Genomic DNA, 16,364 nt, shown 5'->3' on the forward strand with positions numbered 1-16,364 from the left:
ACAGCTTAAAATTACAACATCTAAATATAGTCTCTGCTGCAAGGCGTACTAAAGCCTAAGTGCACAATTATTTCATTTTAACTATCATTATTTCACGTGAATTCCTCAACAGGACCAAAGTGTATCGCTCGGCTGGCTTCTCAGTTTTTTTCCAAGGCCACTTCCTTATTGTTTCCAGATCCCGAAATAAAAACGCAAAAGAGCTTTAATGAGAATCTGCATGTTCCGGCAGCGTCGCCGTGCCGGTGTGCAGTAAAACTCAGGCTGGCATCGCCGGAATTTGCTTTGTTTCTGATACGTTTACCGCTTTGAAAAGTGTCTGGCAAGTCTGCCGGACACCTGATCTTATCTAACATTTATTTTCGCCGCGTTTCCCTCGGCACAGCTACTGTATATATACTTGGCAACGGAAGCGATCACTTGTGGGCAAAAGCACTAGACACGACCATCGTCATCCAAATTCTGCACATCACACCAGAGTATGAGTAGTGTATCTGAAGGAAAATTCAAAATTCGGCCCATTTGATTAACGATGCATACCAACAACTTTCATAAACTCCTTGATCTGAAGAAAGACGAGGAAAATGAAACAGGTCAAGGAAAGAAACCGATATAAACGTGATACTTAAAAATACATACAAAATAAGCCAGTTAGAAACCCAATGGTTGTGCGAAAACACCAGCACAAAACCTTGCCAGCAAACGAGGTTTTAATGGCCCCTTGCCTTTAAAGAATAAAGAGGGGGGGGGGGGGGGGGGGGGGGGGGGGGGGGGGGGAGAGGGGGGGGGGTGGGGGGGGGGTGGAGCGGGGGGAGGTGGGTGCCCGAAAACGTCTTCCTCTTGAGCGTTATCTCTCTGCGCTATAAGAGGGTTCCTCTGTCTCTGTCCCCCTTTCACGGGGAAAGGGGAAGCGGGAAGGAGGCGAGGAAGATTAGAGCAAAACTTGTTGCTTTCAATCTCCCAAGTTGTAGGGGGAGGGGGAGTAGGGGGGAGGGGTTGATGTTCCGGCCGAAGACAACAATTCCTTTGGAACTTTTCCTCTTTCCCGCGTCAGAGTGGGAGAAAAATAAAGTTAAGGAGGTCTTAACTTTGCTCCATCTTCCCTGAGCTCTTGTCTCCAGAGTATCTTTTGTAGAGTTTGTATCTCGTTAGTTCTGTCTCCCTACAGGCGATGCAATGCGACCACTTCTGAGCGGTCTCCTCAGGGGACTGGATCTCTATAGCTATTTAAAAAAAAAATAAAAATAAAAAATAAAACTCTTTTGCGGACTCGGCGCTACAAAATTCGTTGTGACCAACTTTCAACCTGTTTTCCGACCACGGGTCTGAAGCGCCATTTCGACATGAACAAGGTCAATGTATTCAGAAATCCAAACGCAGCGACCTCCCTTGCAATACTCTTCACAAATAGAGACCTAATTACACAAGAAATCTAAAAAGAGAAAAAAAAAATTCTTCTGTGAATAAACGGACAAAAATATGCAAGACCTGCACCAGCACCAGCAGCTGAAGCAACGCCTGCAGCAGCAATAATATCACGTTAACAATAATTACTATCATAATAATGATCCCCGTATAAGTGAATAGGTAAACGCTGCGACCTTTTGATATTTACCGTTCACCTATAGAAAGCTAATAAAGGGATATGAGGAGGGGAGGACCCTCCTGCCCTTCCCCACCCGAGGGACGCCCATAAACCCGGCAGCAAATCCCACCGGGCGAGGATTACTTCGTGAGACCATCTAAATCGCTTCCCCTCAGTGTGGACGAATCGCTCGAGGGGACCCCAGGGGGGATTTACATAAATTCTTCAATATATTCCATCCGTCGACCCCAAAGTCAAAAGGGCAGAAAATACATAATTATTATTGTTGTTGTTGTCGCTGCTGCTTCTGTTGTTGTTACGAAAACAGAGAGGGAAGGAAGAGAGGAAGGAAGAGAGGAAAGGGTGGCGACGAATGATGAGAAGGTAAAGAAACGGGAGGGAAAAACGAGGTGAATTGAAAGAACGCTGGCTGATGCCATCAGCGACAAACAAAGGGGAGAAAGAAAGACAGGAAATTATGGAAATGCAAATGATAGATCAGGAAACAAGGGAAATTACATTATCTGAAATCAATTTCGGTGTCTCTTTTCTCTTTCTCTCTCTAAGGAATACTGGGGGCTATGCAAGGAAGAACCTCCAACTTCTCTTTCTCTCTCTCTCTCTGGAATAACATTTACGTAAAGCTAAGAAAACTATAGAACTACTACAGAGGAATATACAAATATAAGTCATATAAAAACTAAGGTAACCCCTAACTGAAGGCAACCATACAATAATAAAAATGTAAGGTAATTCCACAGGCACTCATATTATTCAAAAACTAGGGTAATCCAACTGAGGCGCATTCATATAAAAAAACCCTAAGATAATCCAATTGAGGCCCATTCATATTAAAAAATCTAAGGTAATCCAACTGAGGCACATTCATATGAAAAAAAAAAAAAATCCTAAGGTATTCCAATTGAAGTCCATTCTCAACAAAAGCAGGCGCTATCCAACATGGGAAGTACTGGACTGAAAATGCCAAGAGTTTCAAGCCAAGAACAATGGCTGAGACATGACTGCCTCCCAGCACAGAAGGTGGAAATTTTTTTTGTGAAATATAGCATCGATACAAAGCAATAAAAAGCTAAAAATTCTGAAATAAATCTATAACAAAAAACTACAGGCCATGAACTTCAAGAAGGTGCTCCTGTTTTGATATGTAACTTAAACCCTGACGAATTTCTCTCTCTCTCTCTCTCTGCCTAGAACGCAACTTACAATATTAATCAGCGCGAGACCACGAACGAGCACTTCCTGACAGGATTCTTATTGCAAAAGCACTCGCGCCCGACTCATCCCATCCGCTTTAAATTCGACTAAAAGCCGGAGCTGCAATGTCAAAGAGCCATTATAACGAGCTCTTTACTTGTTAGCTGTCCTACGTAACAGAGCATCTCCTCCTCCGCCTCCTCCTCCTCCCCCTTTTCCTCCGGGCGAGGGAAGTCTCGATCGGTGCCCTATTTGTACCCCTGAAGACTATAGCAAGACGACTCCTCAATGGCAAAACAAATCACATCAAAGAGAAGTTTGCCTGAGCCCGATCGCGCCAATGAACTCTGCCAAGGCGTATACGACGCGATAGGTTTTACCTTCTTACATTGCTTTGTCGTCTATATTATCGCTTAAGTATTTGCCCCTATATGTCCCTTATCATCTTTGTATCGTTTTCCTTCGGTGACAAATAAATATGTATAAAAAACTCATTCTACAGATACATTCTAAAAGGGATGAAATTAAAACGAAAATGATGCACAGATTAGGATTCTGATCAAAACAATATTTCTCGACATTAACATTTTGACTATTAAATCGTTTCCAAGTCATCACTACAAAGAATTTCTAATGGGAAAATAATATACTCATTGCTAAGTGCTACAGCCTAGGTGAAAATTTACATGAATTATTTTTATATCACATAAACAATGATCCATACCGTATAAATTACAATGACCTTTACATAAACATTTCTGTGTAATGGACACAACATTTTGCCCAAATGATGCCTGAATAACCTAATAAGGTCATATGCCTGCTCAGAGAGAGAGAGAGAGAGAGAGAGAGAGAGAGAGAGAGAGAGAGAGAGAGAGAGAGCACAAAACAAGAAATCCTTTATCTTCATCACCGCTGCTGGCTGTTATCCCGAAGGCCGCAAGCAAAGACGCTGGCAAGTCAAAGGAAGAATTATGAATGAACAAAGGAGAACCACCAGGCCGTGGAAACCAACGAGGCCCAGGAAAGAGAGAGAGAGAGAGAGAGAGAGAGTATATCCCTTTGAAAGCAAGATTTTAGATGAAGGATGACAGATCTGTAAACCGACAAATTCGATCGCTAAAACCCATTCTAAAAATTTAATAACGAAGGGAATAAATAAACATAAGGATCATTAACAGGCAAAGAAAAAAAAGGCAGCTGTGAAGGGCTAAGTGAAATGCTGAGCCATGATATATATACCTGGGTCCCTTCTCCCTCAAAATATCAACCAGACTACCACTACATCGAGAAACGCACCAAATTAATGAAAGGAAGTACATTAGCAACAACCACGGAAGTCGATGGGTACATAAAAAAAAAAAAATAAAAAAAAAAATAACGTCATAAACGGAACAAAGCAAATCCATTAAGGCAAGGAAGGGCACTTGCTGAATCATCTCACAGCTTCCAGCAGCTCCGGAATCACTCCCCAAAAGCTGCTACGCCTGGAATCGACCATTCCTCGAGGCTGGGAATATGACACCTGGAAACTGATAAGAATTCCAGTCCCGAGTATATGTTTTTTTTTTTTCTTTTCTTTTCAAAAGTCCGGAGTTTACCCTGGGGCGGATGGAAACTGTGCCATTTAAAAGGAAAGAAATATATTAAGGAATTCATGGGCGGAAATAGACGCAAAATCAATAATTATTTCTTCAGATGAAAGGTGGGAGTAAAGAAAGGTTAGCAGCTGCCACCAACCCGAGAGTGGAGGGAAATACAGAACCACTGACCATGCACCAGCTTTAACAGCTCCAATTAATTAATAGAGTAACAAAACAAAGGTTAAAATTCTTACACATCGTTTTCGTAAACGAATATAAATATCTGTCTACAAAACCAAACAGCTAACAAAAGGAAACAGCAATAATTATAAAAGAATATGGCTTGAGGGGGAAGGCAAAATGATCGTTCAAAACTCTCTATCCGTTTGTTTTTGTTTGTCTGTGTGGTGTTTTGACATTGCCTGGAACAAGTGGTCATTCAGCAACGGGACCAACGGCTTTACGTGACTTCCGAACCACGTCGAGAGTGAACTTCTATCACCAGAAATACACATCTCTAACTCCTCAATGGAATGCCCGAGAATCGAACTCGCGGCCACCGAGGTGGCAGGCTAAAACCATACCGATGAGGCGCTAAACTTTCTATCAGGGAACGAAGGCTCAAATTCTTGCACATCATTCTCGTAAACGATATAAATAAATACCTATCTACAAAGCCAAACAACTGGTAAAAGGTACTTAAAAACAATAGCAATAATTATAAAGAAACTGCTTTGAGGGGAAGTCAAAAGGTCATTTCAAACTCTCTATCACTTTGAGGGAAAGGCAAGATGATCTTTCGAAACTATCAGGGAACGAAGGCTAAACCAAACAGCTGATAAAAGGAAATAGCAATCATAATAATTATAAAGAATAAGCTTTGAGGAGAAGTCAAAATGGTCATTTAAACTCTCTATTACTTTGAGAAGAAGACAAGATGATAATTCGAAACTGTCAGGAACGAAGGATAAACCAAACAGCTGATGAAAGGAAATAGCAATCCATTATAAAGAACAAGCTTTGGAGGGACGTCAAAATGGTCATTTAGAACTCTCCATCACGGGCTCGACAAACGCACGCAAACGCGGCGTTAAAAGTCATTTTCGCTCCGGCCCAAACAATGGAGAGCCAAAATCCCAGGCCCAAGCGGCGGAGGGAGCCAGAGACCATCATCCCGGGCAATCCATCCTCTAAGCAGCACATAATGTTATGAATAATAAACTCGTGAACTTTAAGCTTTTGCGCAAGCGGCCGCCCGAGTTTCCCTTTTACTTTTTACTTTTTTTTTTCTTTTTTTTTTTTGGCAACTTTCATAGCCTCTGATATGAATACCTTTTAAACATCTAGCAAATGTTTTACGGCTTTATTCAAACGATTTTTCCCTCTCTGAATACACACACATAGAGTGTATTTAAGTATGTATGTATGTGTGTACACAATGAATAGTTGTGATATATAACTTTTATATATTTACATATATATATATATATATATATATATATATATATATATAATATTATATAAATAAAATATAGTGTGTTTTCCTTTCACCTAAACACACAAAACTGTTACATAAAAGAACCCAGGCAGAATACTGAAAGGGATACACAAAAGGACATTTTTTTTAAAAGCAACCCCAACCCTAACTAAAAGCCTTCTCTCTCTCTCTCTCTCTCTCTCTCTCTCTCTCTCTCTCTCTCTCTCTCTCTCTCTCCGTAGAAAGTGAGTTCGAAGCAATGAAGGGTAAATGAAGCCTAGTATTCAGGACCATATTTACAGACAGAAAGAATGGGCATTTCTGGAGGGGTGGGGGTATCTCTGAAATGCAGGGGGGGGGTTATCTCTGGAATGGAGGGGTCTGAAATGTAAGGGGTTATCCCGCAAAATGGGGGGGATCTCTGAGAGAGGAGAGAGAGAGAGAGAGAGAGAGAGAGAGAGAGAGGAAGAGAGAGAGACGAGAGAGAGAGAGAGGAGAGAGGAGAGAGCGAGAGGAGAGAGAGGAGAGAGAGAGAGAGAGAGAGAGAGAGAGAGAGAGAGAGAGAGACCTGGAAACATAACGTTCCGTTCTATGGTAAACCTTAATGAACTTAATGTCTATGATACCTTGCAATCCACATTTGTTCCACATTCACATGGACTTCTGCCTTTTATTTTCCACCCACGTAGCCCCTCCCACGTAGCTGTCCAACTCGCTCAATTTACACTAATCCGCTTTTTTCTATTTCATTTAAGAAAAAACACTCTTGTCTACAGACTGCCACAATTGACTGTATTTATAAATCGTTATCAACAGAGTATGTCTTGGGGAAGGAGAGGAACGAACAATAATAATAATAATAATACGAGATCGATGAGAATTGCATGTATAAAAACATAAAAGATGAAAAAGGATATAAAGGAATATACATATATATATATATATCTATATATATATATATATATATATATATATATATATATAATATATATATAAATTCCCATTATTTCTATGACTGATGGCGGACATTATTCCACTGAAAACTTTGCCAAGCTTGCATTCAATGTTCCCCTTGAAACAACATTTTTTTTTTTTACTGTAATTCTACAACACTAGAGAAGTCCATGAAAAAAAATGTCGGAACTATGTTGAAATGAAAACGGAAGTAGCCATTTTGCGAGATACTTCAATAACTTTTCTATTTACTTTTTAAATCGACTGTACCAAGCATCGGCAAAAGTATAAGTGTTATATACTGTAGGGGTTTTTTGTTTGTCGAATTACTAAAAAATTAATAAGGTGAAAATTACACTTCATGAAGGATTACACAGTGCCTGTATATGATAGGATTCCATTGTAAACCCTTAAATATGAATATGAAAAATAATCTTCATGAGCTGAACATTATTAAGCCATTTTTGTTCATCAGGAGCAAATTTTAAAAAGTTACGTTTTAATTACACGCATATACTGAGAACACTGAAAAATTTGAGTTTAAAGCTCACATCCGTCAAGTAATAATGGTACACGAAGAATAACAATCGCAAGAGACAAAATAACCATTCCTGTGCATACCTCTCAAGTAGTCCTATATCATAAAACATCACAGAATTACTTTTGGGACTGCTTTTTTCTCCACTGGCTCGGGACTTCAGAGTACCAGTTGGATCACGTTAGTCAACTTTACTAGAGAAAAGGATCCATGAACACCCAACATTATACTAATTAATACGTTCCAAGCGGTTTACATCAATGCTTTAGAAAATGATTTCCCAACGCTCGAAGTCCATTCTGTGATATTCGTCCCAACACAGAAAAACTAAAACGTCATTCATCAAATTCCTATAGGTCCTTATTATTTTTTTTTTTACCATTATGCAAATTCTTGCGTGTTTCTAAAACAAGAAAGGTTCCAGTTCTCAATTTTTACAATGAAACCCCTACATTTAGCTTTTCGCCTTTATCCGCAGTCTTCCTCTTCCATACGTTGCTCCTTTAGGTACTGAAATGGAAAACAGGAATTCACTGCCCTCAACCTCCAGTCTCTTAGTTTGAATCTAAACCATTATGATAAAGAATTAGCTTTTTATATTCAATAATATAAATTTTTCCTTTGGGTCTGTATAGAATTGTCCTAGCTTTCTTAGTTGCACAATTTATAAAGAAAATCGGGGGGGGGAGTTCAGTTAGGTTCGAGAGACATTTTACGTAACTCGTTTTCAAATCCAAATGCTTAAGGTCATACAACTTAACTGCTATTAAAAATAGACATTACTCCAATAATGCAGAGATTAGAACGGGGCACTACTAATTACTCTACACCAGCGGTGGCTGGAAGTAATATTGTTAGCAGCCTGGACGGGATCAAAACGAATTACACCTGACTGGTAACAGGCCTTCAGGGTGTGGTTACATACGCTAATAATGAAACTATTTCTGTGGATGACCAGCACCATTTATCCATTTGTCTGGTAATATATATATATATATTAAATAATATATATATATATAATAATTATATATATACATATAATATATATTATATATATATATATACAATATATATATATATAATATACATATTATAATATAATATATAACATATAATATATACTATATATATAATATATATATATATATATATATATATATATAATAATATATATATATATATATGTGTGTGTGTATATATATATATATATATTTATATATATATATAATATATATATATATATATATATATATATAGAGAGAGAGAGAGGAGAGAGAGGAGACAGAGAAGAGAGGAGAGAAGAGAGAGACGAGAGAGTGAGAGAGAAGAAGGGAGGAGAGAGAGAGAGAGAGAGAGAGAGTTTATGATTCAACGGATGACGTGAACAAACAGGAAGGAAGATTCCAATTAAGGTAAACATCAAGGAAGGAAAAGGTAAAGAAAGGAACGAGGGGGTTGGGGGGGGGGGTGTTGGCCTGGAGTGTTGCCAAGGGAGGGGACGGGTGAGGTAAGCAAGGCCTATTCTTGAACAACAATGTTATGACCTTAGGAAGAAATACCATGACAAATGAATTCTACCTTTCATCGACGTTGCTCCTCACCTCCAATTAGACCTGGGTTACGGGGCCTCTCTCTCTCTCTCTCTCTCTCTCTCTCCCCACACACACACAAGCATAAATCTATGAGAGAGAGAGAGAATATGGTTTACTCACAAAATTAGCTAGAGTGAAAAAATTCTTTTAAAATCTAACCTAATTATTTACATAGTATTAATATCAATTAATGAACGCAGAGCCATGAAAACACGTAAGTTAAAAATTGAACTTAATAATGGCAATAAACGAGCAAGAAAGCAAGATAATACAAAGACAGAAACCAATCAAATATACAGAGAAAGAAACTCAAAGCAACAACCAACTTTCTATCCAGCCGCTTCTTACTTTGGACCTTTCAAAAAGCCTTTCTTCCAACGAAGGTGAAAACTGATGATGGATAAAAGGATACACTCACCTCATGACATTAACAGGAAGAGGGAAGGGGGGGAAAAAAAAGGAGGAGAAGGAGGTGGGAGAGGGAGAGGAGGGTGGGGGGGCAATCGATTCATGATCGGTGCGTCAACAGTGTTTGGTGTCAAGTTTGTCAACGGGGAGTAGGGCAAGAGGTATAATGAAAAAAGCTCTCTCTCTCTCTCTCTCTTTCTCTTTCTCTCATTTCTTTTACGATTCACCCGAATATTTTTGTTCCCAATATACTTACAATTTCCTTGCAGTAAGCCATAAATATAATACCACCCAACCCCTTACGCCGCCAGTTCATTAAGCATGATATCGATACTGCTGACAATTGTCACTCACATACATACATACATACACACCCACACATATGTATAATATATAGTATATATGTATGTATATATATATATAATGTTCATATGCAAGTGGCTTCTATTAATTCAAGACTAAATTTTTTGTTTTCGATATTTTTTTCTGGAGAAGGAAAAGAAAGTAGTCAAGACTAATTTCTTCAAAATCTTCGACTTCGAGAGGGTGAAAAGCAAAGGAAAAAAAAAAGTAGTTTCAAAATAACAGACCACACAAGTGCGTTCTCTCTCTCTCTCTCTCTCTCTCTCTCACACACACATATATATATGTATGGATATATATTATATATATATATATATATATATTATGATAGTATATATATATATATATATATATATAAAAATACATATTTACATATACACGATATATATATATATATAGTATATATAGGTCTATATATATAATATATATATATAAATATAAAATATAAATATATATATAAATATATATATATATATATATATGGTATGCATATTGTATGTATGTATGTAGTATGTATGTATTATTGGTATGTATGTGTGCGTGTGTGTATTCTCTAACATCCAAAATTAAATGATACATAATTGTCATACCAAGAACTTGACTAAGCAAGCTCTCTCCAGATACCGTCTTGGCAAAGAGAATATTTATCGAAACATCAGGTCGACAGAAGACAAAGCCGGCATTATGCCATCCTAATTGGTGACAAGAAGATGAACGCGGGTAAAATACGATTTTAATTGAACTCCAAGTCATTCCCCGTTTTAATTGGGAACACCAATTTTATGTGAAGAAAAGCAATTCCCATCATTAATGGCGTCGCCTCTTAAAAACAAAAACGCTCAAGGAACAACTTACACCCTCTGCCGGTAAACGACAAACGTTGATGACGAAATAATAATAATAATAATAATAATAATAATAATAATAATAATAATAATAATAATAATAATAATAATAATAATAATAATCCCATCCAGTTATAGATTCAAATCTACAGAAGCACACATTATATTTTCCAGCTAACCTTTTCCTCTAATTTATTTATTAATATTTTGTGACAAATCAAGAAAAAAGTTCATGCTAACAAAACCTCAGATAAATCTATTACTATTCTAGGGTAAGAAATCCCGAGAGAGAGAGAGAGAGAGAGAGAGAGAGAGAGAGAGAGAGAGAGAGAGAGAGAGAGAGAGAGAGACTTCCATACGCACAACGTTTTTGACGGTTAAAGTCGTTACTTCGTCATTCAAATTCAAATCTCCCTCCTCCCTTACTACAAATCCGAACGATTCCCGTACCTTTTCGGTCCGAAATGTTGTTGTTGTTGTTGTAGTTGTTTTTATTCTTATTCCATCATATTTGCATCATGGCATCCGTACAGGGATTGTTTACTTACCCGTCATGCCGCCCTTCTTTGTCGGATCAAAATGGTTCAAAGTCGCTATTACCTCTGCATGTGCGTATCGTCCTTGATAGATATACACTCGACAAAATATACATTAAAACGTTATACTAAGACAGTGAAACAATGAAGAAATTAAAATATCATTACGTATTACAACAAAAATGCTTTTCCCAAGGGAAGGTGGCTTCGGATATATCGATAAACATAAGTTCTTACCATCTTCATCCTCTTAACTGCATCACCGTGGACGAACTAGTGATAGAAATTATTTCAGATCTTAGGTATAATTCTATACAACAAAGACGCTTCAACAGCAATACGTCGAACAGTTTCATATTTGTTATATTTCATCCTAATCTAAATCATCTACACACACACACGCCTATGTTAATGTCAACAACAAGCGGCACTGAGCAATGTTTGGTCAGGTCAGTAGTAAGATTAATGACGTCCAAGAGATGCCAGCTTCTGGCAAGATCAAGTTTAATAATAAATGCCACCATAAGCAGACTGAAAGGAAACTCTCGTTTATCTGCACGCCTGGGAATGGATTTCTGAAACGTTGGTGTGGTGCACTGATAAACACGAGATCATTTACGTTCTTCGTTTTCCTCTTCATATATGCAGTACTGTAACACACACAAACACACACATATATATATAAATAATATTTATATTATATAATTACAATACAAAGAGCTCACGGGTTTCTTGCTTCTGCTTCCATTTCATGCAAGAGCATACTGTTGCATATTCAACAGCCATGGAACCTTTGTGGCATCTGATTGACCTAGATGCCTTTCAGCCATGTGTATCTATCTTATCTGCTCGTCCATCTATTTTTCGATGTATATTTACGAAGGTCGTCACATCCCTCATCCAATTAAGCAGTCTTCCCCTTATTTCAATTTAAAACGGAGAAATGAGGAAAGCGTAAAAGGACCAAAATAAAATCATAACACAATAAAAACTGACTGAAAGAATGATTAAATAAACTGGCGTGACAAGAGCAAAGGTCATCGCGACGCCGCGAGTAAGATAAGAGAAAACGAGCACATCCTCTAAAAAAAAAGGATGCAGAGCATAAACATCACTGATACCAGACCACAGTTATTCGTTATTCACAGAAGAAACCTGTCACTGTGAAATATCAGTTACGTCTCTTTTGATATTTACGGAAATTGTATTAGGAAAGCAACGTAAGATTATAATAATGGAAAAGGGAAGGTTAAATCAGTCACAGCGTAAGATAACGCTATTTTTTAAGGATGAAACATTCCTTATATCAATCATGATTTCTTTGTGGAATTTAGAACTTAGGCCAGAGGTCAAAGCACTGGGACCTATGAGGTCATTCACGCTGGAAAGGAAATTAGGAGTAGGTAGGTTTGAAAGGTGTAACAGAAGGAAGACCTCGCAGTTGCACTATGAAGTAGTTGTTAGGAGGAGGTGGATAGGAAGATGGAAGACACGATTTCTTTGGAAACACCAGGTAAACAAACAAACAAACAAGAACAGTACTTCTAAAGGGAAGTCTGCATCTCTCTTACATCAGTAATTACGCTTGAAATTAATAGTGCCACTGAACTAGTTACAATAAAAAGTTGAAGAAAAATGAGGAAGCAACACATTAAGTTTGGTAACGAGACAAGGGCAAACCCGTCTCTGGATCCACACACACATACACACACGCGACCTGCGTTTGGTCTGATATGTCCCCTTTACGTAGTCCTTCCTTCACTTACTCCCTCCCCCCCCTTCTTCCCCTGGAACCCCTCCTCCTCACGAACTCCACAAGAGAGAGGAGCCCCTGTTCTCTCTCTCTCTCTCTCTCTCTCCAAAACATTATTTCATTGGCCAATGCGTCTTCCTTTTTTTCCCTTTTCTTTTTCTGGCTCATTTGCATAATGTTTTCATTCCGCATCTTTTTCTTCATCTCCTTTGAAAGCTGCAGCTGCGTGTGTGTGCGAGAGAGAGAGAGAAAGAGATACCGAGCAAATGTAGAGAGAGAGAGAGAGAGAGAGCAGAGAGAGAGAGAGAGAGAGAGAGAGAGAGAGAGAGAGAGAATATCAAGCAATTAGGACGGCAGAAATATATTGCATTTTCCGGTGCATCCGAAAGGTCAATACCGATCTACTTCAAATCCACCACATAACACCATAACGTTACAAAAGCTAAATTTGTTTACAAGTTATTCTCACCGGGAGCCGCTGAGCGATTCGCTCGACTAGTTCCAATATTCTTCGATTGTTGATCGTAAGGGAGGTTTTTATCACCTTGAAACGCCTCTATATTTACGTACGCTATTCAGGTTCGCATGGGTTTAAATACTTGTGTGCACATATGCGCAAACACACACACACACACGTCGAAAAAGCATCTTTGTATGTAGTATATGTATATACTATATATATTATATATGTACACGTGTAACTGAACCAAGAAAATATGAATATATAAGTGAAGACAAAATCCACGAAAGAGAAACGATGGAGTTTTGCAAGGCCTTGCGACTTCTCGTCGTTTACTTGGCAAAACCTACTGAGTCTGCTAAGTAAAGGAAAGGACAAGAAGTCGAAAGGCCTGGCAGAGCTCCATTGTTCTCTTTCCTTCGTTGATTCTGTCTTTATACATACATACTACATACATACATACATACATACATACTACATACTACAATACATACAACACACACACACACACACACCACACACACAATTATATATATATATAATATATATATATAATATATATATATATATATACACATAGAAGAATGTTAGGAGAAGCAGACCCGACTACTCAAGCTGGAGAGGTCAAGGCATGTCTTTCACAAGTATCAAGTTTATATATATAGTCAACGTTTCACATCACATGATGCATCCTCAAGGCGGGAAAATTACAGACTATGAATGCTAAAAGCATCACTTGTGCACATAAAAAAAAAATGTTACATTTATAAATACAATTACGAAGGCTTCTCAAGGTCAGTTTGTCCAATCCCAAATTATCCAATGTTCGGAACCATTCTCAGATCTGTGGTGCCAGCTTGGGCATAAATGATTTTAAGATTATTGGATCTGCCCGTAAAGACGATGACTTGACGGTGTTGGAGTCGGTTTTTATGAATACTAATGTACCAACACTAAACACCCAATCGTCGTCCACACAACTGTTCATAATATAATTGCCCGTTTGTTTACTCTCCACGTTCGTTTTACTGATCTTTCGTATGTTTATTTTATCCCTGTCTTTTAAGACACTTTTTAGCTCTTTACCTTGTTAGGTTTTCCTTTCAAGTTCCTGATTTAATTTTTGTATTTGTAAATGTTAAAATATTTTTTTATGGGCGCAAGTGATGTTTTTAGTATTCATATCCTGTAATTTTCCAGCCTTGAAGATGCATCATGTGTCGTGAAACGTTGGCATAATAAACTTCATACTTGTGAAAGACATGTTTCTACCTCTTCAACCTGAGATAAATAAATAAATTATTATATATATATTATATATTATATATATATATATAATATATATATATAGATATATATATATAATATATATATATATATATATATATATATATATATAATAATAATAGTAATATACAAAATGTTAACATAAACGTAGCTTTTAATATATATAATGTTTTCCCTCTGTATGTCTATCATACATTTTCACCACTACAAACAGAATGGAAAAAAATGAGCTCATTAAGTCTTGTCCGCCAGGAAAAAGTTACATGAATAAGCCAAAGCAAAGTCATTTCAATAATACTCTCTCTCTCTGTCTCTTTCACACACACACACACACACACACACCTTTCGAAAAAGAATTGTCAGTAACGAACAGCTATACTATAAATATAATATATATATAATATATATATATAATATATATAATAAAATATATAGTATATATATATATATATATATAGATATATATATATATATTATATATATAATAGGTATATATATATATACATAAAATAATATATATCAGGTCATGTCCTCTTGCAGAAGGTGGCTCCAGAAAGTTATCAATACAACAATCACTGCAACATTAATCATTTTTGCTATAATCACCAAACTCATATTTGCCCCCCAAGCCGCGTCTTTACATTTCCTTTTGTGTCTCTTGCAGGAGCGAAATGCCGAATCCGCTATCGAAGCCCTGAAGGAGTACGAGCCCGAGATGGGCAAAGTTGTCCGAGCCAACAAATCTGGTGTCCAGAAGATTAAGGCCAGGGAGATTGTTCCTGGTGACATCGTTGAAATTTCAGGTTAGTCCCTTGGCTGCTTGGAGGAATGAGAGAGAGAGAGAGAGAGAGAGAGAGAGAGAGAGAGAGAGAGAGAGAGAGAGAGAGAGAGACTTGTGTGGTATGTCTGGAAGAGGACAAGTCCCAAAGAAATAATTGTTCCAGTCTGTATGTAAAGGTAAACATAACAGGCGACTGAAAGAATTGTATGAGCATAACGTCACTGAATAAGTAAAAAGGGCAACAAAAATACAACTGACAAGGGAAGAATAGTCTGAGTTTAGAAAAGGAAGGTATATTGATCAAGTGTTTGGTATAATAAGTTTTGGACTCAGAAAAAGACTTCCAACATAATTGACAATGTGGAGGGTTTAGGAATAGAAAAGAAGGTTACTAGACCGAAAAGTGACTGGTGTAATGTGAAGCTTCTGAGACATGAGTGTGTTATGTTTTTATGTTTGTTTAATGCATTAAAAAGTGAATGGTGCAAGAATTCTGAGAGGAAATTAAGCGTATTCACAGTTGTGGGATAAAAAACATGAAGCCGAGAACGGAGTGTGGAATGGTTGATGATATTTGCAGAGATTACAATACTGACTGAGGATAGTGAAGGGAAGCTGCGGAAACGAGTGAAAGAGTTTGACGGGTCTTGCAAGCGGAGAAAGTTGAAAGCAAGTGAGGGCAAACAGAGACCGCAAAAATTGAACAATTACGTTAATATGACAGTGGAAGTTTGGAAGGGTATTCGTGAGAAAATATCATATAGTCCATGGAGGCCAAGAAGAGGATGTACCACGTGAAAAGAGCATATGATTCGGAAGAGTTAAGAGGGAGGGAGGGCACCACCTACAAATAGCTAGACAGATTATATGAAAGAGGAATGGTAAAAAATGAGCTTTAATATCCGGGGAGAGAGAGAGAGAGAGAGAGAGAGAGAGAGAGAGAGAGAGAGAGAGAGAGAGAGAGAGAGAGTGTGTGTGCAAATGAGG

At 37.7% G+C, this 16,364-nt stretch overlaps 1 protein-coding gene and 1 long non-coding RNA gene across 8 annotated transcripts in view; one reads left to right on the forward strand and one right to left on the reverse strand.

The window, feature by feature from the left end:
- Nucleotides 1-16,364, forward strand: part of LOC135212077 (calcium-transporting ATPase sarcoplasmic/endoplasmic reticulum type-like) — a 97,725-nt gene that overhangs the window by 62,944 nt on the left and 18,417 nt on the right. For all 7 annotated transcript variants that reach the window (XR_010313816.1, XM_064245435.1, XM_064245434.1 and 4 more), the window contains exon 5: nucleotides 15,261-15,399. Coding sequence is in view for 6 of the 7 variants with exons in the window: in XM_064245435.1 (XP_064101505.1) it covers nucleotides 15,261-15,399 (139 nt within the window). In the remaining variant the exon portion in view is untranslated. The remainder of the gene's footprint in view (nucleotides 1-15,260; nucleotides 15,400-16,364) is intronic.
- Nucleotides 1-16,364, reverse strand: part of LOC135212078 (uncharacterized) — a 72,766-nt gene that overhangs the window by 2,828 nt on the left and 53,574 nt on the right. The gene's annotated exons all lie outside the window — the stretch shown is intronic.

The sequence above is a fragment of the Macrobrachium nipponense genome, chromosome 40 (assembly GCF_015104395.2).
Source record: "Macrobrachium nipponense isolate FS-2020 chromosome 40, ASM1510439v2, whole genome shotgun sequence".
In the NCBI taxonomy this organism is placed as follows: domain Eukaryota; kingdom Metazoa; phylum Arthropoda; class Malacostraca; order Decapoda; family Palaemonidae; genus Macrobrachium; species Macrobrachium nipponense.